Here is a 26,752-nt window from a genome sequence, read left to right as displayed (position 1 = left end):
TCAATTACACTGTATCTGACCTCTCTTACTGGTTTACAATATTAATAACACTGTGTGTGTGTGTGTGTGTGTGTGTGTGTGTATAAAATATGTAATGATATAGATGTGAACATTAAATACAAGCCTTTTCAAGCTCACGCTGCAAGACGCACAGAACTCTTTGTGTACCGTATCCCATTGTTTACGTAAAGAAAATAGTCGCCATTCATGATAATTGACTTACAGTGTGAGAGACGGGGAGGTTTGTTGTTACATTGCCAGGGGCTGTAATTGCTGTTTACCTATATCACGGTTATTTATTATAGTTCAAATCTACAGCAGGATAAACGGCAGAAATGAATTATGACAAGTGACTGTATTCGATTGTATTTTAGAGTCTTATTTCATTTTATAGATACCTCAATAACTCAATAAATACATAAATAAATAAATACACAGAGATATATACCATGTGTAGTAGGTATTACCTAAATGGACTGGGTTATTCAAATATTTTTTTCCGACATTTGCAGAAAGGATAAAATATATGATATATGAAGATGGGGCAGCCGTCAGCCAGCCTGCAGAATCACCAGATCTCTTGCGCTGGCGCAGGCTGGAGGATAGGAGCTCCATCTAGTGGGGGGCGCACGAGTGTCTCACTCGCTCACGTGTCCCCGCCAGCAAGGTGGCGGGTAGCGGCTTCCCTGCCAGTATCCGCTTTAGGGAGACGGGCAGGGGAGCTGGGGGCAGAGCGGACGAAGGGGCAGAATGGGTCGGAGGGCTGCTACAGCCTCCGACAGAACGGGGCGCGGGAGCGTCTCGTGCGCGCGCCCCCTTCTGTCAGCTGGCGCCAGCTGGCGGCAGGTGCCGATAGAATCACCAGGAGCAGCTCCATTGAGAGCTACTCCATCTGTAGCAATCAGTAAATTTAGTAATCCCAAGATATAGATCTTATCATATTACATTTTCTTTTCTGTTGGCTTTTTAGATTTTGATGAATAATTTCACTTTTCCAAGTGGTATAAAAATGGTTTACCGACTAATCGGTAGCTTTACTCGGTATATGGATGCTAGTTCGACACTATGAAGGTTCAGTGGCGTAACTATAAATTTTGCTCCCCCTGCCAAAAAGTTTGTGACTTCTGTGTTTCTTCCCCTGCAGAGCAGACTGGGCAGTGTGGTGAGGCAGCTGCAGTACAGTCAGGCACACGAGGAGCAGGAAGTGGAGGCTGGGCTCAGCCCACTCTCAGCCTGGTAGGCGGGGCCAGCCCGTGTGTGAACTAGAGAAGGTGCCAAAGCTAGGGAGCAGGAGAGGCTCTATCTGAATGCTGCCCGATCGGAGCTCCGATCTCGCAGCAGTGAGTCCACTGAGGGGTGCTCCATCAGCCTTGCTGGCAGGGCAGTCAGCCAGCACGTCAGTGCACCAGGCGCCGGCGCCCACCACAGATCCCGCTGGCGCTTGCTCCTCCAAGCAGCCGCGGGGTCTGCCACATGGAAGCTATGCTACTGTGAAGGTTGACATACATTAGGTCGACCACTAAAGGTCAACAGAGAACATAAAATAGGTCGACATTTTGAATGTCAACCTTCCCATTGTCGACCTAATGCTTGATTCGACCTATTCCATATGTTGATCTAAGCCACGTCGACCTTGAGTGGTTGACCTAATTTATGTCGACCCTAAAACCCATACCCCTTTACTCTGTGTTGGGTAGATCGCTTGATTAAATTGATTTCCAAAACTTGCTATGTAATGGCATTATTGGGCCTTGTTATCTCCTCACTATGCCAGGGTCGCCTACTTTTAAAGTCTCCTCTCCGGGAGAAGCCCGGAGAGGAGACTGTCAGCAGCACTTCGGGGGTGGGGCCTGATGTAGACATCATCAAGCCCCGCCCCTTGCAATGCAAATCCCGCAATTTGTGGGTCTTCAAGTAGGGAAACGGGGCTAAATGACACGATTTGCATCTTTAGCCACTTCCCGAAAAGCCACGAATCGCAGTAATATTGGCCAGGGAGATTCAGGGGTGCCGCCGGTATCTGGGAGGGTTGTCCACCTTTCCGGGGGGCTGGGGGGGGGGGTACTCGATTTTCTGGAGCCTCCCAGCCATTCCAGGAGGGTAGGCAACCCTGCACCATACTGGTACTGTAACTCACCAACACTATATATAATATTGGAATTTCTCATCCCCGGTAGTCCTCAGTCTGGGACTGTGCAATGTAATGTTGTTTGGCCAGCAGAAGAGTTTGAGTCTTACAGTATTTCATGAAAGGGCAGCCACAAAGAAAGGTAGATAGTCCAAAGCTATATATTTAAAAGGCTAACTGCTCCTCACCTCTATGAGGTGAAGTAATACCACAGACCACTAGAGATCACTCGACGGACCAAATTACTCCTTTGTGTGCTAAAATGTCATAACAGAAATTGAAATCAATTTTTGCAAGGACACTGATCTGTTTCAAAACTGCTGGATATGGGAAGACAGAGATTGGAAATGGGAGCAGATAGGGACCGGGGATGGGGTGGCGAGTTCGTGGACTAAAAACCATCACAGCTCAAAGTGAAAGTACATTGCAGTACCCGTCATTTTGACAGGATTTTTAATTAGTAATCCAAAGTGTTTTCATTGCCAAATCTACCTAATTAAAGCTGAAAGTCCACTCATTTACAGTATCCTCAATTTTGGATTTCTCTGTGTACAAACAGATGTCCCTAGAGAAGCAATAAGATATTTGAAGGCCATCATTTGCCAAATATACAATAGCCTCGTGATTTCCTACAGACATCTCATGATTTTAATTCACCTTTTCTTTATTTATTTTTTTAAATCACTGGTTACAGGGACAGTTATGTCAGTACCAGCGACTGTGTGTGCAACTGAATGACGCAACACTTCAATTGCTCTGTTGGGCGGGGTGCGGAGATTTAACAAGATTTGCAATAAAAAAAAATCAGTTCAGCATTATTGTAACATGTTTTGCTGGGAAAGAGTCAATAACAATAACCTGCAAATATTATGTTTTATCAATTAGGGGGAAAAAAAATTCAGAACAACAAACAACATATTTGTGCGGACTTTTCTTTTAACCTATATCTGCTTTTACCAGCACTGTTGGAAGACTTCCTGGTCTAATCAGAGACATTGGATTAAAATGGAGAGTGATGACATTATGCAATTTTATCAGCTCAATACTGTATATAGATACCCACGTTGAAAGGCTAGAACCAAGATAAATGACTCGCTGATTGTGAAGGTTTATTTTGCTTTATCCTCTCCTGGGGATCAATACCCCGGTGCTCAGCATGCTGACAGTCAGAATCCCGGCAGCAGAATCCCGGTGCTCAAAATCCCAACAGATCCTGATGGACCAGTAAGTATTGGAGCACTAGGTGAAGGGCCAAAGTGGAGTGATCATGGCTAGGCTATGGGAGGGGAGTTTAGGGTTAGGCTGCAGGAGGGGTGGGTTAGGCTCCAGTAAGGGTGGGTTAGGGTGAGGCTGTGGGAGAGGTGGGTTATGCTGTGGCTGCAGGAGGTGTGGTTAGGGTTAGGCTTCAGGAGGGGGTGTTAGGGTTAGGCTGTGGGAGGGAATATTAGGGTTAAGCTGTGGTAGGGATTGGTTAGGGTTAGGCTGTGGGAGGGGTGGGTTAGGCTGTGGCTGCAGGAGGTGTGGTTAGGGTTAGGCTTCAGGAGGGGAGATTAGGGTTAGGCTGTGGGAGGGATTATTAGGGTTAGGCTGTGGTAGGGATTGGTTAGGGTTAGGCTGTGGGAGGGGTGGGTTATGCTGTGACTGCAGGAGGTGTGGTTAGGGTTAGGCTTCAGGAGGGGAAATTAGGGTTAGGCTGTGGGAGGGAATATCAGGGTTAGGCTATGGGAGGGAATATTAGGGCTAGTCTGTATGAGAGGTGGGTCAGGGTAATTCTGCAGGATGGGAGGTTAGGGTTAGGCTGCATGTGGGATGGATAAGGCTGTGGGAGGGGTGGGTTAGGGCTAAGATTAGGGTCAGGGTTACAAAATTCACCAAAATCCATCAAGATTTTTCTCTTCTGTAAAGGTCCATACACACTGGGCGACTATGACCAGTGTAGAACAGTAAATCAACGGTTAACCTCAATGATCATATCAGCAGATAGTAAGCAGAACTGGAGGCTCAGTGGGCCTTGACAAGGCCAGATTACTCTACCCAGTTTTTATAATTTATATTCTGACAAATGAAGGTCGGGGGCCAAAACCACAACGAATTTCTAAATAAATGAATGCCGATGGTGAAGGGGACATTAAGTCTCCTGCAAAATACTGTTGTATCTTTATGTTTCTTTTTCTGGTAAAATAATTAAAATGAATGTTTCTGCTTTATATTTTTAGTTGTATGTTACTGTCATTTGCTGTGTAACTACCTGCTATTGTCAGGCTTTCATTTTCCCTCGTTCAACAAATCTGTCTTCCCCATTTGCTTCTTTATCTTCCATCATCAGTCTTATCAAATCTCTCTCCCTATGCCCCAAATGTCCTCACAGGCAGCATGTCCTCACACTGTATGTGTGGGGTGTGATACAAGCTTTGTGCATTGACATGTGGGAACAATATGGTGCTACATCCACACAGGAAAGTGAGAGGCTGTATATGGGCCTCAAGAAGATACTAAGGATATTAAGTTGTGTGTGTGTGTGTGTGTGTTTGTGTGTGTGTGTGTGTGTGTGGGGCGGGGTGTCCCCGCAGCCGCAAGGTTTTCCTATTAAACCTTAGGAGATAAAATGACTAATTAAGCGTTTGGATGTTTTTAATTTGCTTACTGTAATTAGTCCTTTATTACTCACCTTCAGAAGTGGTGTCTTCTTCTTCCAGTCTGTGCGGATCCCGTCTTCTGCAGCAGTGGTGTGTGTGCAGTATGTGTGAGACCCCAGTCAGGTACGTGACCCTTGTTGTGCATGTGTTTGACCCCTGGTGTCACCCCATGATGCCAGATGACCTCTGTATATTCGGGATTCCGATGGTCAGTATACCGACATTTGAATCCCGACTTACTGGGTCTATTCTCTCTCATGGATGTCCACGACCCCCATAGAGCACAAGATGTGCTAAGCCTTGAAAAAAATGGAGAGTGATAAACAACAAACGAATTAGCTTCTACCTGTCCTTTTTCAAACACAACCTGTGGCATGGCAGTTAGGAGCTGGTGGTTTATCACTCTCTATTTTATCACTTTTTAAGCTTAGTACATCCTGACCCAGACGGAGAACAGAGCCTGTGGTGAGCGCAGCAAGCCACCAAGCCCGCAATGGGCTTCTATGCGCTTGACCCCATGTTGGAGTACCGTCAGTCGGGATTCCGAAGTTGGTATATTGATCGTCAGAATACCGACTGTTGGGGTGCTAGACCACACCCATCAACCCCCCTTTCCTTGTGTGTGTGTGACCATGCCTCTCCTGACCCTGTGTGTGTCTAGGGGAAGCAGCATGGAGAACTATACAGATGGAGCCCTCCTCATCTAGCCCTTTAATAGGATTAAGTGAGTAATAGGATTACTCTGCTAATCCCCTACTGCATTGTTCTATGTATTGTATTGCAGCTGAGAATAATAGGATAGCCATGGTGAGCCACAACCTAAAGAAGATAGTTGAGAGGGGCTCCATCTGTATCTTCTAGCAGACCCTCCCCTCCAGTCATCCACCAGGAGCCGCAGAGACTATTGGACAGGTCATTATCAGCCTTTTTTTGTCACACTACATGGTTTTTAAAGCAGAAAACCCAGTGCCAGATTAAAGTCCACATGGGCCTGGAGCTGAAATTCACAAAGGACCTAACCCCCATACGGTCTAAAGGAACACTGCACACCAAAGACACGTGGCGCAAACAAGGAGTGTGGTATCACAAAGTGGCATAATCACACATTAATACTCCTGATTCAAAGTACACCGAAGTAGCACAACCTGATTGTCAACAGAATTTGCTGTGCTATATAATAAACTGTTAATAAATAAATGACACCGCACGTAATGCCCCTATTTCATATTACACCAGAGTAGTGCCCCTTACTCACATTACAAAACACGGTACTACCCTATATTCACGATATACTACACAGTAGTGCCCCTTATACACAATGCCCATGGCAGCAGTGCTGCTTATACACATAATAAATGCCCACAATAGCAGTGCCGCTTTTGCACTAGCAGTGCCACATATATATATATATATATATATATATATATATATATATATATATAATGCACATCAAATAAATGCACCAACCCCCCTCGCCCTACTTGCCCCCCCCACTTGAGTTGATGGGAGGGGTGGCCTCCACATTGTCTGCACTGCTCTTCAACTGCTGTCACAGTCACTGTCAGAGGGTGAGACTCAGAGTGCTGGAGCCGGAGGCCTGGGAGAGAGGACTGCCACTGTGGGCCTATTATCAATGGGGGGCCTGGAGCTGCAGCTCCATCTGCCTCATTGTTAATCTTGCCCTGAAAAAACCCTGCATACAACTTTCTTACATTGTATACCACAGTTATCAGGAGTGCGCACACTCACATTAATCCAAAATCGAGCAGGAGGCCTGCAAGGTTTTTTTTTTATTTTAGGCAAAAAAATAGGCGGATCTGTGAGGGTGCAGCGAGGCAGTGCATCCAGCCAGATCGCTGCACAACTTCTTTATAAAGGGAAAACTTGCTCACTGGAAATTGGTTAAAAAAAACCCTTACCAGATCGCAAAAAAACCTGGCGCTTCAATGGAGGTGTAATAAATAATTATGATAGTAAATTGTAATATTTATATACCCACTGCTGCATGCATCATCTGTGAGTATGCTTTTACCCACAAGAAATGAAAACACGAAAAAGAGATACAATAGTGCGCATTTCGCTGCTAGGTATAAGGGGGGTAATTTACTAAGAATGCAAATACGTAAATTCGTATTTGCATTCTTCCTACGACTGCATACGACTGTTTCAGTCATATGCAAAGTCGTGTTCTGGAGGGTCATTTACAAAGCAGTCAGATACGACTGCTTTGTAACCCTCCGATGGTGTAACTATTCGTATTAGCGGCACATACGACCAAATACGACCGGAAAATACGACCGGAAAATAAGGTGTATTTTCCTGTCCTATTCGGCCGGGCATTTCACGCCTAATAGCAGCCGTATTTTCAATACGGCTGCTTAGTAAATCAGGAACCACTATTCTTTTGAATGGTGATTCCTGTCGTATTCTATCGATGGTGTAGACATTCGTATTTGTAAATACAAATACGAATGCCCCATCAATATGAATACGAATATTTGTATTTTTGGCTTAGTAAATGCCAAAAATACAAATACACTCCAAAAATTTGTATTTTCCTAGGAAAATACAAATTTTTCCTACGGATCCATATTAGTAAATTTCCCCCAATGTATCAAATTGGAACTCCGAATACTTCTGTCAGCACAAAATGAACTCAGATGCACTGTTTGGATATAGTAACAATTTTTTTATTTTAAGACCTAGTTCATTTTAAAAAGCACAATCACATAAAAATACAAGACAAAAAATAAACAATAAAACTGAAATTCAAGGTCTTGAGAAAGTTTCCAGGTAATTTGGGAAACGAAACGCGTTGACGTAATCAAATATCCTGCGCTGGGTCTCCATCTACTCTTCACGCTGTCAGCGCACTTGCTGCTCCAAAACACTCTACTCCGGCTTCCGTCCAGTGGTGACGCGAACGGCCGGCTTTTCTCTATCCCCCACTGCACATGGTAAAGGACTTACTGTCTGTGCCTGAAAAGGTGCCCCATACGGAACAACTACTAATTGCCTCCCACGGAGTGGACTACCTACAAACAAGTGGCGCATGCCGCCAACAGTGGGGTGAGATATCATCAGAGCCAACTTACTGGTGGGGGCCACAGGTGATTTAAGGCAGAGGAAAGGAGCTTAAACATACTGCTTCCTATAAACTAACCCTGTTTAATTCACACTACTAACACGGCCAAGCCATCATATATGCGTGTCTGCTTACATGCTAAAAAGACTGCTGCTAACTACATCATCTCCTGCTTACTAACCCAATGTTCTGTGGATTCCTGTGTTTCTTATTGCTGACAGCCTGTGGATACTCACTGTGACTATATGCTAGTATATATCTACAACATACGTTTTGGATACAAAAACTTGATGTACAAAAACGTGGAGACCCAATTGCAAATTGCTGTTATTACATGGTTTAACTATATATTATTTTAATTTTAGTTTTATTGTTTATTTTTTGTCTTGTATTTTTATGTGATTGTGCTTTTTAGAATGAACTAGATCTTAAAATATAAAATTTGTTACTTTATCTAAACAGTGTGTCCGAGTTCATTTTGTGCTGACAGAAGTATTCGGAGTTCCAATTTAATACATTATACCCAGCAGCGCAACGCTCTGTATTGTATTTCTTTTTTGTGTTTTCACAACTTCTTGACAATCTCAAGAATCCCAACCCTGAAAATATCGTAATTCAGTACAAGAATTGACCTTATACATATGCACTCACAATGTTTACATAGAATTCGAAATTTAAACTATGTTCCATTAGGCTGCACACTACAGAAAGAAGCATATAGTACAATTATAACGAGATGGTACAATGACAATCAGCCAGTTTGTTGTCATTTGCGGAAAACTATACGTCAGGCTTATCAAGAAAGTAGTGAATACAAATCAAGAAAGTTACTGCACTGACAAGATTTACGTCATCTCGTAAAGCAAGAAGTACTGCAGATTGCCGAAAACTGAAATGATAGTGTACAGTACTGTAGCTGCAATAAATCTATAGTTTTCAACTACGAGGGTGCCCAAAATGTGCAGATATGGAAAGACATGTTCCTGAGTAACTACATATGTTTTCATTGCGGCAACATACTTCTGTATTCAAATCTGAAAAATTCAGAAGGTTGTTGCTCTCACCAAATTACTTTTAGTGGAAATGTTCTTTGGTAATGAGGGTAGATGTAAGACGTAGTGATAAGGGAGGAGAAGTGAGCCAGAGGAGAAGTGGCCCATGGCAACCAACCAGCCGCTCTGTATTATTTTATATTATACAAATTATAAATGTTACTTCAGTGCTGATTGTTTGTCATGGGCCACTTCACTTCTCCTCCATTACAAATGCTTCATACCATCTACCCCATAGTAACAAAGGTGTACATTTAGCAAAATGAGAGTTCTACTAAAGAATGGAAGGCAACCAATGAGATTCAACTTCTCATTTATTTAGTGCCATCTAGAAGACAATATATGGAATCTGATTGGATGCTATGGTCAACATTAAATCTTCAATAGAATTCCCATCTTAGTAAATTTGATGGCAGATACTGTAAGAACTACTTGGCCCATTTAGTCTGCCAGAAGCAGACACTTACACACTCAGGTTTTTTGACAGCAGCCAATCAACCTACATTATCAGTACTGTATATTTTTTTAAGGATTATGGGAGGAAACCGAAATACCCATAGGAAACCCAGGCAAGCTTGGAGAGAATATACAAACTCCACTAGGAATCTTTGCATACCACGCCACCACCCTGGGTCTACGCCACCCTCCTGTGTCCATGCCACCATCCTGTGTCCATGCCACCATCAATTACCTTGAGTAAAGTTGTAGCGAGCGGACGGTGATGCTATTCTGAAAGCATCTAACGTAACTGGCGCAAGCTGTGGTCACAAAGATGAGGAAGTACCGTTGGTTTTGATATTTTATTTTCACGGATACAGAAATACTTAAATCAAGAACTGAACCATGGCTTTAAAACAATTCTCTCTCTCAGACATGCACACATGCCTACCAGTATGCACGGTACCTGTGCTTTACACAGCCGCAGGTAAATGGTTGGCAAACCTGTGAATCACAGTAACTCAGATTTAGAACAGTTCTTTATGTGAACAAACTTCAAACATTGCTATCAACGGTGTCATCACATCTGTTACAGGTCTGATGAGATCATGCCGTTCCCTGCAGTAGAAGTGATGACAGGTTTTGACATAGTGACCAACAGTTTTTATGAGTTAAGCCTGCCATAAAATGATACAGATAAAATATATTTTATTTTTATATCACCCGAACAATAAAAACTGTCAGACAGACAGTGCACAAATGTGTTGTAACCATAGCAACCAGTTTAAATACGGTATTTGTTTTCATTTTCTAATTCAGGCTAGATAAACAACAGATTCCGGCTGGTTGCTATGGGCTAGAGCACACAGCACATTATGTAAATAACCCAAATGTAACAAACTGATCTCTGGCTTTTACCTTCTCCTTAAAACGATAATAGTATTTACGTAAGAAAATATTTAGAACAGAATAATTGTCATTTGCTCCTTCAAGAACCAAGCCAGGTGTAAAACAAGCTTTTCAGTCTGAGTTAGTGTGTACAGTAAGGAAGAATGAATCTGGATTCTAAATACAGACTTGGCTGCAGATGGTAATGATCATGTTTATTAACAATAACAGATATACAGTAGGGTCTGATTTTGGATCACACGTAGTTATCTGAACTCAACACCTGCCCTGATGGTCTGGGCTTGCGCATTTCTTCGCATGTGCAAACACTGACTGCGAATGGCCGCAAGCGAGTCGCTCACTCGCCTGGCAGTTCACAGAGGGGAGCGAGGGATGGGGGGTGGATGGGGCGGTGGCGGCACTGGGCCATGGGAATGATCAGAATTTTATGCGCATCCCAATGAAAACGATGGGCGTTTACATGGGTACATGGGCGGCCTCCCATCCTGTCTTCGTCCCGCCAGCTGCAAATATAAGTCATTTGAGACTGACTTATGTGATGTGTCTTCGTTACACATCCCTCACATGGTTGCGAGGGGAAACGACGGCAGGAGGGGTGGTGGGTCGGTATTCGTGCGCATTGCCATTACATGGCTGGCTAAGCAGTGGATTTTCGCTGTATAGCGAGGCAATTAGAATCACCCCCATAGGGCCAGATGCATCGAGCTTCAAAAAGTGATACAGTGGAGAGTGCTAAAAAAACAACCAATCAGATCCTACCAGTCATTTTTCAAACCCAGCCTGGATCATGGCAGTTAGGAGCTGATTAACTGTTTGTTTCCACTTTATCACATTTTGAAACTTGATGCATCTGGCCTATAAAGTTTAACCAATATTCTAGAATCTTTGTTAATATCTTACCAACAGAACAGAATAGCATATCAAATAGTTTCAAAATATGGTTGTCTAGCTTGCTAACAGACCACCTAGTTACCAAATTCTATTGTTGTTTCAGAAAAAAATAATCCCCCACTACTTGATCCACAATGGGCCTCATTCAACAGCATTCACATGTGTGAATCACAGCGCACTTCCCGATGGTGGGGGTAATGTGCCCATGCAGGAGCCGTCTTACGCATGTGTAGGACGAGTCTTGTGATTTCATTGAAAAACTGCAGTCGCCTCTGCCTGAAAGACAGGCGGAGGCATTTCCAAGCTGGAAAGTGGGAGGGATGGCCGGCGGTTTGAAGAAATAAGGTAGTATCAACCCATTTTGTGGGAGAACCAGCGGCACCGACAGGTCCACCGGGCCACGGTAAAATAAAGGGGCATGGCCGCCAGGCAGAGGTGTGATATCTGGGAGGGTGCGTGGCCACGCTTCCATGGGGAAAAAAATCCTGAAATTTGCGCAGGGGGTGGCGGGAGTATGCCTCATTGCACACACAAAGGGACAGGGATGACAGGCTGCCACTGCAGCTCTGTCCCCAGCTTAGGAGAGCTAGGGAGAGAGGCTGTGCTGAGGCGGAATCCTATCATCTCTCTCCCCACTGCCCGGCTCCCTGCAAGGAGGAAAGGGGGAGCGGGACCCGGGCCTGTGTACAAAGTACCAGCCCCCTCCCCCATCTCGACGCCACTTGGGAGAACTACAGAATGCAAGAATGCAGAGATTTTCTTGATTTCACCTACAAAATATTGATTCAAATTCTATTAACATTTCTTATATTTGATCAGCATGTTCTTCCATAATTAGCTTTTGTTGGTCAAACTGTATATAAGCAATAGAAGTAGGCAAGGGCGTAACTCCCATAGGTGCATGGGGCCCAGAGCTGAAGGGGGCTCATCTTTACTGTTTAAGTAATGTTTTACACACATTTAACACCATCAGTTGCTAAATAGGGGGCCCTTGAAAACTTTTGCTATGGGGCCTATGAATATCTAGTTACGCCTCTGGACGTAGGTGCATGCACAGGAGCTGTGAGCGGGGAAGCACAATGAAAGTACCCAGCTCTTAAAAGCCCCCCGGTGTTCATAATGGGGCAAGACCATGCACCCATTCACTTGGCTGCCCCCCCCAATTTGGGCCCAAAAGATCTCTTGGCAATGTATATTGCACATAGGATTTCATTGTGACGTTTTTATGTTTTTTTTTTTAAATGGAGCATATTTAAATATTATTTAATGACATAAGAGATTTGCTTATAACTTGAGTACATGCAGACAGAAGAATAAATTAGCTGACTTCTATCTTTGGAACTACAGTATGATCCTCGGGGGCCTTTCATCATTAGCGAGATCCTGCATACTCTCTCCATGTGGCATTCCTCTTGCACCGATGCATGCACTTACTGTAGGACTCTATTGCACTTAGGAGTCTATTGTGCATGCATATATCTCTTAGGATATGGCTTTTGGCTATGTATTCACTAACTAATGAGTTCTCTGCAAAATAAATACATTTGATGGATGCAGGGTTAGCATTGAGGGCCCTTTCGACTTAGGTAGGGGCCAGTGTACCATTCTCTTAGAATGAAAGCTCTCATAAGCAGGGCCCTCTCTCCCCATGTGCTTTGCTTAGAATAGAAATTCGTAATTCATTATTTAATTGCTTTATTGTTTTGCTCATTTATGTATTGTGTTAGGCAATGAGGAACCCTTTTTGGTGCCATTTAAATAAACAATGATAATAATAATAATAATGTGTGCCACATAACCTGATCCTGATATCTGATTATTTTAATCATAGTTTTCTATTTTATTTGGTTCACACATGGGACATTTACTGCGTAATTATTGCATTGTCAAAAAAAATCTAGTTTTAAAAATAAAGCATTCCAATTTGTTGAGCTGTGTCTGGTCTAAAAGAGGAGTTATGTCAAGCAACACACGCGGCAACAGATCAGCTGCAACACCATCGGCCGGCTGGGTGGCACAATCCGATTGCAGCAGATACAACAAAGATCCAACAAAGAGGCCAGAAAATCTTCATCTTCCAGATCCTGGACTTGTCAATCCCAAAAAGTAGAGGTAACACACCTCTCTTATGGAAATCTGCACTCACCTCTGCCCCCTCCCTGAAACCCAATGACAACAGACTGTCAATCACTGGCAATCTGCAGATGTAACGTGTCCAAAGTTGATGAAAAGTGCTGCACTTGCGCATTATGGGTCCAGTGAATGCTCAAGTACTGATTTAGGTCCCATTGGATGCACTCCATCTGACTGGGATGCGCTAGACTGGGAATGCCCCATCACTCTTTGAAAAAGTTTCATCTATATACAGTATATCAGGCATGGCAAACCTGTGGCAAAGCATGATGGGACTGCCTGCAATAAATGGAAATTTGGATTACGTAAACCATTGACTATCAAATCTTTTATCTATCTATCATGTATCTATCAATCTATCATTATAAATTTAAGCACATTTTGAAATTGTTCAACAACTGTCAGCAAATGTTTGACGCTGACCGTTTCAGTGCCGAGTAAAATTGTCAAAATATGTGTGAAAATTGCCCAGCAAATATTTTTATTAATCATAATGGCCTGTCATGTTTAACTTATATATGGAATATAATCTTTTTTCTTTTTACACAATATTTTTTTATCTGAATTTATATAACACATGTGAGCGACATTTTTAGAGGATATTTTGAACATATCTCACAGAGATGTTGGTCCTCAAAGGGTTAAACTTCTCTAGACCCCCCAAAACCATAATTTCCCCCTATTTCTTTTAGTAGTACATCACCTCCACATCAGCATCTTTCCTGGTTCTACTGGTCCCCCTCTTATGTCCCATACATAATACATGGCTCTAGATGTAGTGGTCAGTTCGACAGTGTCAGTTTTACAACTTCAAACAAGATGGTGACGTGTCATATTTAAATGATAAAGTTTTCTATGTCAACTGCTTTATGTTACATTATTAACATGTTGATATCCATCCTGGGTTCAACTGCTCCCTTTCTTGTTGGTGACATTCGGGTTGTCAAACTCTTATACCCAACCCATATTTCTTCTCCAGACTAGATTTCCTCTGTGTCGCTGGCTCTTCTTCACTGAAAAGTCACAATACTGGGTGGACCATAGAGAGTGCCAATAACTGGCAGTTATTAAGCCCCATGGCCTTGCACAACCGAACCACAAAACAAAATGAATTGCCTATTCTCACCGATCTACTCTATAACTATATAGACTATAAACGTAGCAGTCTGCAAACACAAGTAAATGTCAATTTATGTCACTATGTAGAACAGTAAATCAAATCTGAACCTCAATGCTCGCATCACCAAACACTGAGCAGGACCGGAGGCTCAGTGGGCCTTGACAAGGCCAGATTACTTTACTAATGTTTTATAACTTATATTCTGACAAATGGAGGAAGGGGGCCCAAACCATTATATTGCCATGGGAACCATGTGGTCATTTCAAACTCTACATAGTACGGAAAATTTCATACAACTTTGCATATCTCCATTATAAACCGATCCCAACTACCTGTATGTAAGTATGTTTGTATCTATCTATCTATCTATCTATCTATCTATCTATCTATATATCTATCTATCTATCTATCTATCTATCTTTCGATAGATGATAGACTGTAGCAAGAATTGTTATCAACACACACACACCTAGTGTAAACAAAAATTAATTTCTGAGTACACGTATACGTTGTTGCCTAAATTTACTCTGTTTCTAAGGCTGATTACTGAATGAGAATCGTTGTAGGTTGTGTAGAACAGCATGCATAATTTTGAATCTCTACAGGGTACAAATACATTAAATACACCATTTAAAAGAAAAAAAAAACTATGTTCAAAGTTAGATGAATAGGCTGCCTACAGCAAATGATGTCACGCCACCTCCACATTTTTATGTTCCACTAAAAAGCACCAACAATACACAAACAACAACAGTGTTATGAAATAGTGAACTCTTTACGTCCATAATGTATGCAATGCAGGCCCATATCTTGCCATTTTGGCAAATCAGCACAGCTGTACTGAGAATTCTTTGTCGTCTGTGTTGTATAACCACAAAAAAAAAAAAGAATTGTCTGTGTGTATGCATGGGCGCACAATATCACAGCTGGATGGCCACTGGACACGGTGCCCTCATTCCCGTGACACAACACGTCAACATGGCAGCCCCTCAGTGACATGTTGCAGTCTGCACTATGATGACCAATCACATCACTTCTTTATTAAGGCTATTTTCAGCACTGATTATAGGAATGTGCATGGCAGCATTAATTAACAACACGTCGCCTGGAAAAGAGATCAGCAGATTAATAACCTGGCAATGCAGCAGCAACAGCAGCAGCAGCAGCACATACTGCTAACCCAAGTATTATACAGTACACTCTGCACAGTGTTCAGCTGCTTCAGCAAGATTCACCACTGCAGTTAGCCAGGAGGAAAAGGTGGGGGAAACATGGCAGATTTAAAGAGAGAAGCTACAAATAACACTATATTAAATGGCTGATGTGTAAGGCATTTAATGAAGGCGTTCAGTGTATTTAATGGGCTCCACGACTTAACAATGTGTGTCCCTTATCTCTCAATGTAAAGCCAGGCTGCTGTCCATGGTCCTGAACGGTCGCCGCTGTCCGCGGTGCTGAAACGTTCCTATGTATTCTATGAGTCGTCTATACTGTAGCAAGAGCTTCATACACTGATTGCTGATTCCCTTCTCTTCTAGGCAACCAGAAATGCAGAATAATACACTGAAATATAGCAGCACAGCCATGATGTTGCCAGGCTGGGATACAGCAAGAGCTACCCATTTGCAGATGTGTGTTTGTGTCTGTGTGATTGTTATTTCATTTAAACTGTGATCAACAATAACGTGTCACATAGGCAATAAATGAATCGTCGCAAGGTATATAGAAAATTGTTTATCTGTGTCAATTAGTCTGGATGAGTGCACCGTGAGCATCACAAATGTCATATATATATATATATATATATATATATATATATATATATATATATATATATATATATATATATATATATATATATATATATATATATACATATGTTGCAGTGCACACACAACTATGCACATAGCATCAAGGCAAACAATAATTAAAGAAAACACATCGCTCTTACCATTGGATGAGGGAATAAAGCAGGAATATCCACAGGATCATTTTGTGATGAAAAAAGGTAAAATTAAATAACGCATTGTTTCCAAAATTTGGCTTCTTTGGTGAACACATCTCTGCCATTCCCCCCTCAATCTCCTGTCTTTGTTGCAAATGGAATAGTCCCGTGGTGCCCCCCACCCCCTACCAGGTACATTGGCTGTAATGATACATTCCGCCAGGCTAGGAGAATTAATATTTAAGAAATGGGATCCGCTTTGCACGTCTTGTGGCTGCAGACCCCCCCCAGCCCACGGCTCATGCACCAGCAGCACCACTTCTAGCAGCAAGAATCTGGGGAGGGGGGGTTGCTAGAAGGGGAAGAAGAAAGCAGCACACACATACACTGCAAATCTGCCGGGGAGAGTGGAAGCTATGAATGCAGATTAACTAGGAGGTCAAAGTGGAATTTATGCACGCCGCTGCAGTACTAAAGATTAACACATGCGTGATTCCTTCCCCAGTGATTTTTAACCTTTGATTATACACGCAGCAATTTTTACTATATAGACACAATCCTGTGCAACACACACACACACACACACACACACACACACACACACACACACACACACACACTCTCTCTCTCTCTCTCTCTCTCTCTCTCTCTCTCTCTCTCTCTCTCTCTCTACAGTACAAACACAACAATACCATACACACACAGCAAATACACATACATTTACACAGTATTGGGCAAATAAGCAGTGGGTACTGTACACACACAGCAATACTGTAATGAAATGTAATGAACACAGCAGTGTACAGTAAAACACACAGGCACAGTACTATACACACACAACAAATAAAGTACTGTATACACAACACAAACACTCTCAGTAATAATATACACACAACCTTGTACAAACACACACACCTTACAATGCACACACATACTGTAAGGTACTTTACATACATACAGTACACACACACACACATACATACATACATACATACATACATACATGCATACCTACATACACTCTTATGTATCTCTCTTATCAGCTGAATTCATAGTTATTACTTGGAATTAGACTAATATCAGTCATGCGTTTTAGCCCAACTGTTTTATAACTTGTCAGATAAAATGTTGCATTTGATATTTGTAACTCCGCCTCCTCCTAAAAAAAACTAAAAAAAAAAACATTTAAAAAAATAGTATAGTACACAATTTTCTATATTGCCCATAGGTCACAGAACGATTGAGTTAGTCACATTAGTGATATACAGCACTAACACTTTTGCCTTTAGGGTATTCCAATATTTGGTTCTGTTGGCAATGGAGAAGTAAAGTTCAAGGCTCTGCAAAATACTCCCCAATGGTATTCATATTGTTATACACAGGGCTATTTTTGTGCAGGCTCCAGCAGGAACTGTGGCCCTTATTCTAGTTCACTCTTTCTGACAAAATATTTCTTAGATGGACAAAACCATGTGCACTGCAGGTGAGGAAGGTGTAAAACCCCACCCAAATCTAATTATCTCTGCACAAGTAACACCTGCCTCACCTGCAGTGCACATGGTTTTCTCCATCTAAGAAATATTTTGTCAGAAAGAGTGAACTAGAATAAGGGCCACAGTTCCTGCTGGAGCCTGCACAAAAATAGGCCTGGTTATACACAATAAGACCGCATACTGTATACTGATTCATGTCTACCCATGTCTCTTTGCCAGGCCTAAAGTACAAATAAATGAAAGTTAGACTATTGCCTAATTCAGCATTGAACGCTTCGGTGCAAAAACTGCTATTAGACAATTTTCACACGTCTGCACATACGAAAGGCTCAAACCGGAGTTGCATCCTGTGCAATTCTGTGATGCATTCGAAGTTCTGCAATGGGGGGGGACTCTGCATGCAGGAGTTTTGCTTTTGAATCAAAAAGGCAACTGACTCTGAATCAGACCCAATATCTGTTGATGTTAAAAAGAGGTAACCAATGCAAAGCAATGCTTGTAGTTTTATTTTATTTCTGTGCTGTTTATTTACCTGTACTTGTCATTTTTTATATGTGTCAGTCATAATACCAGAATCTTTCTCAGCTAAATTTTTCTTAAAAATGTACAAAAGCTATATTTAAAAATGTATGTTTATTTTCAAACGCTGAGAAAACATTTTCTTCATTCAGAATTGTTATATTTTTCTTATTTATTGTTGACATTTTATTTCAAATTGGAAAACTCTGTCATGCGACAACTTCAGTAGCAGGAAACGTTATCCTGGGTCAGGATATCGTCATCTGTCAGGTAATGACATACTGTAAAATAAAGGAAACAAAAAATGTTTCACATAATCTTCAGGCATTACTTTACTCTACTATTTACTACAGGACTCTCTGGGGTCTATTCAAGAAGCAGTAAAAAGGGTGAAGTACCCATGGCAACCAATCCACAGACAGACTTCTTCACTCTTTTTATTGCTTTATGCATTGATCCCTGTGAGCCAGGTCCGGGTTAAGGCTTGTTGGTTCCTGGGGCACTTAAGAGAGGGGGCCCCGGGGGAAAGGTGGTCGTATATTATTTAATTGTGCATACCTCCCAAGATTATTATTTATTTATTAACAGTTTCCTATATAGCGCATACATATTCAGCAGCTCTTTACAGAGAATATTTGTATATTCACATCAGTCCCTGCCCCCAGTGGAGCTTACAATCTATATTCCCACACACACAGACTTTCTAGGGTTAATTTGTTGGGCGCCTATTAACCTACCAGTATATTTTTGGATTGTGGGAGGAAACCGGAGTACCCGGAGGAAACCCATGCAAGTACGGGGAGAATATACAAACTCTGCACAGTTAGAGCCATGGTGGGAATCGATTCCATGACCTCAGTGTTGTGAGGCAGTAATGCTAACTGTGTTTATCTATGCGATTTGTAGTAAAGGAATTTCAACACATGATTGCAATTATTATTTAAGTCCAGGTATACCCCTTTTACATTGCAAATGCTGTGGTCGTACCCAGTATTTCGACACAGGTCCATCGCGGGAGCGACCTGGCATTTGTAAGGTGAAGCTTCCCGCAGCAACCCAGCAATAAACCGGGTCACTGATGTAATACTGATCCCTATAGTGTAAAACCTTTCTTTTACCCTTGGTCAGATTGCCGTGTTGCTGGACCTTGGATCTTTCAAAAGGACCTTTCACACTGCACCTGGGTCGACCTGGCAACAACCCAGGTCAGACCCAGGTTATTTGTGCAATGCGAAAGGGGTAGTAGAGAGGATTTTGTACCTTCTGGAATGAGTCATGTTGGGAAGTATGCCTTATATATATATTAGATTTTAACTAATAGTTTATGCCTGGGTACTGATATAGCTCCACCTAATTGAGTGACAATTATTTTATATTTAAAATTATATTTATTTGTGGAACAAAAGAGAGCTTAAACTACCCTAAAATACACATAGAAAAATAAAATGTACTGTATCCTCCATCTTGAGGGGCCTGACAGAGGGGGCCCAGAGAATAATACTCCCTGGGTCCCCCACTTTAATCTGGCTATGCTCTGAACCCAGTGTTTAAATCTCATGGTAGATCCTATTCATCATTCTTCTTTATTGGAAAACATATTTTAGTTTTGTGAAACTTAAGTTTCAGAAGTAGTCCTTATATTGTTAATGCAGGAGATATCATGGACATCCCCAGCTGACATTGCAGAACCGAAGTGGACAGCCTACGTGTTTATGATGATGAAAATTTATTAAGCTCCCTCTAATTTTCAGAAGAGGGATCTTTGTGGATTCCTCCCTGCACCCTGCAGTAACACTGCCAGGAGGAACCCAGCAGTGGAAACTTTTGAAGCAAGATGGTAGAGGTAGGGCTCAGGGGGAACAGCTGATTTTTTGTGCATTTGCATCTGCATTGGAACAACACTGCAGTGCTAGATCTTCAAATTGTCTGAACCATGTGGAATTAAAACAGGCTAAACCCCTATATCTTCCAGCCAATTTCCAACCAAAAAGCAGCTGTTATCTACTAATATTACTTTTGCTTCTGCTTTGTAGTGGCAAAAGTTGACTTTTCTTTGGCAGTGTTATTCAATGCATATGAACTGAGATGCGCACGCACTGCCATCTTAACGTATGGGCAGCTGCCCAAGGGCCCCCCAATTCTAAAGGCTATTGAGCTTGGGCAGATTGAGTTGTGGGCATCTCCAGCTCTGAAGAAGATGTGGTTACACAATGAAATGCGTCAAGCCTTTTTGAGCACTGCTGTATCTCTCTACTCCGGGTCCAGTTCATCATTTAAATAAGAGGACCACCAAAATCTCAGTTCTTCCACACAGCCGCAAAGCAAGGTAGAATTTCCATCAGTGACTGCTTATATTCAAATGCCATCTACCTCTAAATGAACAGGATTCTCTACTGGGCAAACATCTGGGAATTTTTCATCTTCTCACTTGGATTAAAAGACTTTTTTTATCAGTAAAACCCAAGCACTGTATACAGTAAAAGTATATTCACTTTCTTGTTCATATATTCAATTGAGAGCCTTACACACTCCCCTATACAGCAGCTATAATTGCTCCAGTGATTCTACTTCTCTTTTATGTTGAGTTGTGGGCATCTGCCTCCTGAGCTTGCTGGGAGGCAGTAGAGAATCACACACAAACAGAGCGACCAGGCAGTATTCTCTTCCTGCTTCTCAGCCTGCAGCCAGACAGTGAATGGCTGCCGGCATGCTGGTTGGTGGATGGCTTGAGCCATCCACCAATCAGAGTCCAGAATTCTCTAACTGCCTCTCAACTGCAATCAAACTGTTAATGGCTGTCAGCATGTTGATTGGTGGGTGGCTGGAGCTATCCACCAATAAGAGTTCTGCCAGCCATTCACTGTTTGGATGCAAGTGGAGAGAGGGCACAGGACCACAGAAGGGGTTCGTTACAATTTTTTAAATTACATTTTTACCATGAATGGGTGGGGAGGGGCCCCAAATGCATTGCTTTTCCCAGGCCTATAATGCTGTTAAGACAGTTCTGTGCACACAGTGAAAAAATAGCTTAACATGTAAATGCACTGTTTCATGTAATCATGTGTTTTTGCTTTCCGTGGTCTAATATGACCAACATGAGCTGCGTCGTGTGTGTGTAAGAATGACTGTTACACAGCTGCAGTATACCGCCTTTACTATGCATCTGCAGTATTTAGCGCACCAAGAAACAATGAACAGTGATATGAGAAGATACTGTAGGATATCAAAACCTGAAGAGGACAAATTGAGTTGGTTCCCATATCAACCAATAAGAATCTTCTAGCTAAAATCTGATTGTTTGCAACACGCAGACTCTTTTTTTGTGTTTTTTTTACACTTCATCTTTTAATTCAGCTGCAACATCTGTGACACTTCTCCAGGGAAAAGACCTGACAACACCATTGGTTAAATTCTATAGGGGATGCGCTCAGGAACCTGACAGTCAGAATACTGACAGCGGGATCCTGACAGTCAAAATACCAACAGAGGTTATATTTAGGCACTAGGGGCGGGTTAGGATAGGCTGCAGGGGGGGGGGGGGGGCATTTATAGTGATGTCACAGTAGAGGATAGTTAAAGATAGGCAGCGAGAGAGAACATTTAGGGTTAGGCTGCAGGAGGGGTGGGTTAGAGAAGGGGTAGGTGCAGGGTTAAAATACTTACTGCAATTCAGTACATTGGTTTTTGCAGGCATAATTTTAGTCATTTTAGTGATCCCTGCGGCATCAGGATCAAAAGCAAAAATTGACTGTGCAGGCAAATCAATTTCTGCTTCTGATTTTTTTTTAACCTGAATAAACAATACAAGTGTACTGTATACTGTAACTGTGTACACAGAATGTGATTTTGCCTATGAACGATTATGACTAGGCAAATTCCCTTAAACTCCCCAGTGCCCAGAACCATACAATCTTGACTATCTTCACTTGAGATTTTGACTATCTTCACTTGCAATTTTGACTGTATGCTATTTGACCTATGGCCAAAATACATTACATTTATTTATCCATGTGATACCAACATCACAGGTCCATGCATCGGTATCGTGAGCAAGGGAAACACTGAGATTTTGGCAAACTTTCTATAAAATTTTGACTATATAGGCAAAATTGTAAGCCGCAATCGCACCATGTGTACAAACCTTATGCTATACAAGGCCCATACACACTGGGCGACTTTGAGCTGAAGGGCCTTATTCTAGTTCACTCTTTCTGACAAAATCCTTCTTAGATGGACAAAACCATGTGCACTGCAGAGGGGCAGATGTAACATGTGCAGAGAGAATTAGATTTTTGTGAGTTATTTTGTTTCTGTGCAGAGTAAATACTGGCTGCTTTATTTTTACACTGCAATATAGATCTCACTTTGAAGTAAAACCCCACCCAAATCGAATTATATCTACACAAGTAACATCTGCCCCACCTGCAGTGCACATGGTTTTGTCCATCTAAGAAGGATTTTGTCAGAAAGAGTGAACTAGAATAAGGCCCGAAAGCCGTTCAAAACAGCCGGTTTGAGCGGCTTTCAGCTCAAAGCTGCCCAGTGTGTATGCCCCAGCGATGAGCGGTGAGCGCTGCTGCGCGCTCCTGCGCGCTCCTGCATCATCGCCGGGAAAGCCGCTCATCTGCTGGTTATACAAGCAGATGATCGGCATTGAGGACGGTTTTGCATAGCTCTGTGTCGGGCAGGGGGAAAGCCGCTCAGTGTGTATGCATTGAGCGGCTTTCCCCGCAGCGATGATTGACATCATTGCTGTCCTTACACGCTGGGCATAGTCGCCCAGTGTGTATGGACCTTAACTAATATAAAATATATATATAGATAATGCTACACTTACAACTTATTTTACATACACACATTGGAACACTTGGCAACTCTTCGTTGCTATAGATGTTCCAAAAGACGTTCATGTAGCGCATCCCATGTGGAAACAGACAGGCAAAAAAGGCACCCCAATTGTATAATCATTGCAGGTAGGCTGGCCAGGGACACACCCTTGACCATATTAAACCTTTTTCTTCAATCTTCATTTTGGCAGCTGTAAGTGTTCCAATTGAACTGAATTAGTCCTAGCATGTGTTATGTATAAAGCCATTGCGTTCCCTTTGATGACACAGTTCGTCGTTTTATTTTTCCTTTTGAAATTGCTCTATTTTATTTATAGACGTCATTTACAGCTTTGTTCATAAAAGATCAGTGGATCATTAAACTTGAAGAGCTGGTTGGACTAGTAACATTGTGATTCTTTAATGATTTTTCTGGTGAAAACCTTGACAAGTCAGTGTCATTGTTAGAGAAAACATCATGTGACCAGTGGATGATTACATTGGCCGCACAACCCTTCGTTATCTTTTTCAAACACAGTTGATTGGCTGGTGCTTTATCTCCTTTTACATTTTCTCCGCTTTATCTCCAGTTTATCTCTTCTCCAAGCTTAATAAATCTGCCCCTTATTCCCTGTAACAAACCCTGGCAGAGAGCAGCAAGACTTTGAACATATATTTGTTTCTTATTCCTCCAGCTTTTTAAAACAACTGTCAATGAATGAGTTATCACCGTTGATTTAGTACTTTCTTGTTTAACATGTTCATGATGAAGTCAACACAAGTCTCCTGCATCACTCTCTGTCACAATCCTGATATACTGTATTATTTATTTATCTATTAACAGTTTTTTATATAGCGCACACATATTTACAGAGAATATTTGAACAGTCACATCAGTCCCTGCCCCAGTGGAGCTTACAATCTATATTCCCTACCACATGTACACGCACACACAGACATTCTAGGGTTAATTTTTTATTGGAAGCCAATTAACCTACCAGTATATCTTTTGGATTGTGGGAGGTAACCGGAGTACCCTGAGGTAGCTGGCAGCAGGGGGGGGGCGGGTCAGAGCACATGATGGGGATGGTTATCAGTGGCCTCCCATATGATTGGCATATAGAATTCTGTCAGCCAATCAGCGTTTGGCCAGTATTTTCAAAATATTCCTTTTCAAATTCAGCAGCGGTTCATGCCACGCCACCTGGCAAGTGCCGCTACCACCTCCCAGCCACAGCTCAGACCTAATCATAGAGGTATGGCCACGCCCAAAACCAGTACGTGCCGTGCCTTAGCCCGTGGTAGATCCATGATGGCGACTGATCAGTAAAATAACTCCGCCGCCCTACTCCCGCTACCTCCACATCATGCAGGCAGAGAATAGGATAAAAGATAAGGCTGTGCGCAGTAAAGTAGACTCTAAAGACCCATTGCAACTAAATTAACTGGTCTTTTATTTGAGCAGCAATGAAATGTGGACATACTCAAACAGAGGCGTACCTAGATATTCGTGGGCCCCATAGCAAAAGTTTGTAAGGGCCCCCTATTTTGCAACTGATGGTGATAAATGTATGTGAAACATATTACTTAGACAGCAAAGAGGGGCCCCCATCAGCTCTGGGCCCCATAGCAGCTGCACCCCTTGCACCTATGGTAGTTACGCCCTTGTACTCAAACCACACAATTGAAACCAATGAAAAAAGCAAGGTAGATTGCGCTGGAATAATTAACTTTTTTATTTAAAAAAGAAAAAAGAAAACCAAATAAAAAAGCAAAAATTTCTGGTCAGTATAGGGTTTCACATTAGAATACTGATAATACAAGCATACATAAAACATTGGTAGCTAGGGATGGCCATCAACCATCGATGATTCAAAATAATCGATGGCTTATGTCCGATGTTAAATACTTTTGCCATCGATGGTGAAGAACCATATGGCTTCACGATGTTTTGGTTTTGTTTATTTTCAAAGTGCCAGGACATGGAGCCTAGCTGTGCCCCCAACACCCGTGAAGCCCCACATCCACATTCTAATTGGCCCACTGGCCAGTTAGCCAAAGAAAATGGATGACCATCCATAGGTAAGACTATCAATGGTCATCCATCACATTGTTTATTACTATCGATGGCTGGTTGCACCGATGGTCGTGCCTATTGGTAGCTACTCTTAAATGGAAACGATTGTTCATGTTAATTCCGTTGAGAATATGCAATTTATTAGTGGATCCAATTAGTTATGAAGGTTAGTAGACACTCAGATGACAGGATGTGATCCTGATTATGCAGATATTAGACTGGATGATTTTCATTAGTGCATATGGTAATGAAGCAATATTATTCTGGTATTAGTAGGTGTTAGTACTGGCATTTGAACAGTCAATCCATTTAAAATATATAGTTACCACTCCAATGCGATTATTTCTTCAGCTACATAGGCAGCCTGTATAAAATGCCACCTGTATAAGACCTCTAGTGGGACATCTCCCTGGTGATTAGCACTCCACCGCACCTTGTCTGGAGACCGTCCTTAAAGTTGCAATAACAGGTGGTGCAGTAAATGGTCTTGGCACTGACCAACGCGTTTCACCACCTTCTCCTGTTTTAATAAATCCAGGACATTCAGGGAACCACCTCCTCAAGAGAATCTCCAGATATCCCATGTAAGGTGTCAGAGAATAGACTGCTGCCGCTCAGCGACAGCTGCCTTGCTGGCCGACTGCAGACCCAGTACACACTGGGGAGAGAAGTTGCTGCCACCAGAGAGTGGAGGGTAGGCAGCAGACCCTGGCCCCCACTGGACACCAAAAACAAGCCCAAGTAATTAGCAGCTGCTCCTCCCCACCCCCATTGTCAAAAATCACTGTGCGATAGGAGTGCACAGGTTCAGTATGAATTTCCACCATTCAAAATACCAACGGTCAAAATACCGACAAGCATTGGCAAACATTCAAAATACTGAAATGTTCAAAATGCCGACATTCATTATGCTGACATGGTCATAATGCCGACATCAAAATGCAGACATTTAAAATGTTGACATGCCATTTAATAAGTTAAGTGTTTTTTTGTGTCTATGTCGACTTAGACATTGCATAAGGGTACCACGTCCCCTTGCTGTGCTCGATACGCTATTATAATCTACTGTAACTCTATGCCCACTTGGATCGTGTAGTAAGAACAAGTCGATTTCAAAGAAAGAATCATGAAAAACTCGTCTACTTTTCGACATGGCAACATTTCAAATGGCGACATTTTGAATGTGTCGACATTTTAGCCATGTCGGCATAATGATTGTTGGCATGTTGAACGTATCGTTAAATTGACTGCATCCCAAGTGCATTATGTTAATATCTGCTAATAATAATTATAATAATAATAACAACAACAAGAATGATATAAGTACAGCTATAGTTATATGTTAGATCAGTTTTGGAAAAATAAAGGTTTTAACCAATTTTAGACATAATGTATGTGCCTAGTTTTATTGTGTGAGGTTTATTAGTGATAAACATGCACAACCAAATCATCCGCAAACTGTCTATTGAACCGCTTCCAAACTTCATTTTACAAGATGCA

At 42.1% G+C, this 26,752-nt stretch overlaps 1 protein-coding gene across 2 annotated transcripts in view; it reads right to left on the bottom strand.

The window, feature by feature from the left end:
• Window positions 1–16,754, bottom strand: part of GABRG2 (gamma-aminobutyric acid type A receptor subunit gamma2) — a 132,246-nt gene extending 115,492 nt beyond the window's left edge. For both annotated transcript variants that reach the window (XM_083181410.1, XM_083181411.1), the window contains exon 1: window positions 16,344–16,754. In XM_083181410.1, the coding sequence (XP_083037536.1) occupies window positions 16,344–16,462 (119 nt within the window). In that variant the 5' untranslated portion in view covers window positions 16,463–16,754. The remainder of the gene's footprint in view (window positions 1–16,343) is intronic.
• Between the last annotated feature and the right edge of the window lie 9,998 nt (window positions 16,755–26,752).

The sequence above is a fragment of the Crinia signifera genome, chromosome 4 (assembly GCF_055691185.1).
Source record: "Crinia signifera chromosome 4, ASM5569118v1, whole genome shotgun sequence".
Lineage (NCBI taxonomy): Eukaryota > Metazoa > Chordata > Amphibia > Anura > Myobatrachidae > Crinia > Crinia signifera.
Note: the sequence above shows the minus strand (reverse complement) of the source record. Positions and strands in the feature narration are given on the sequence as shown.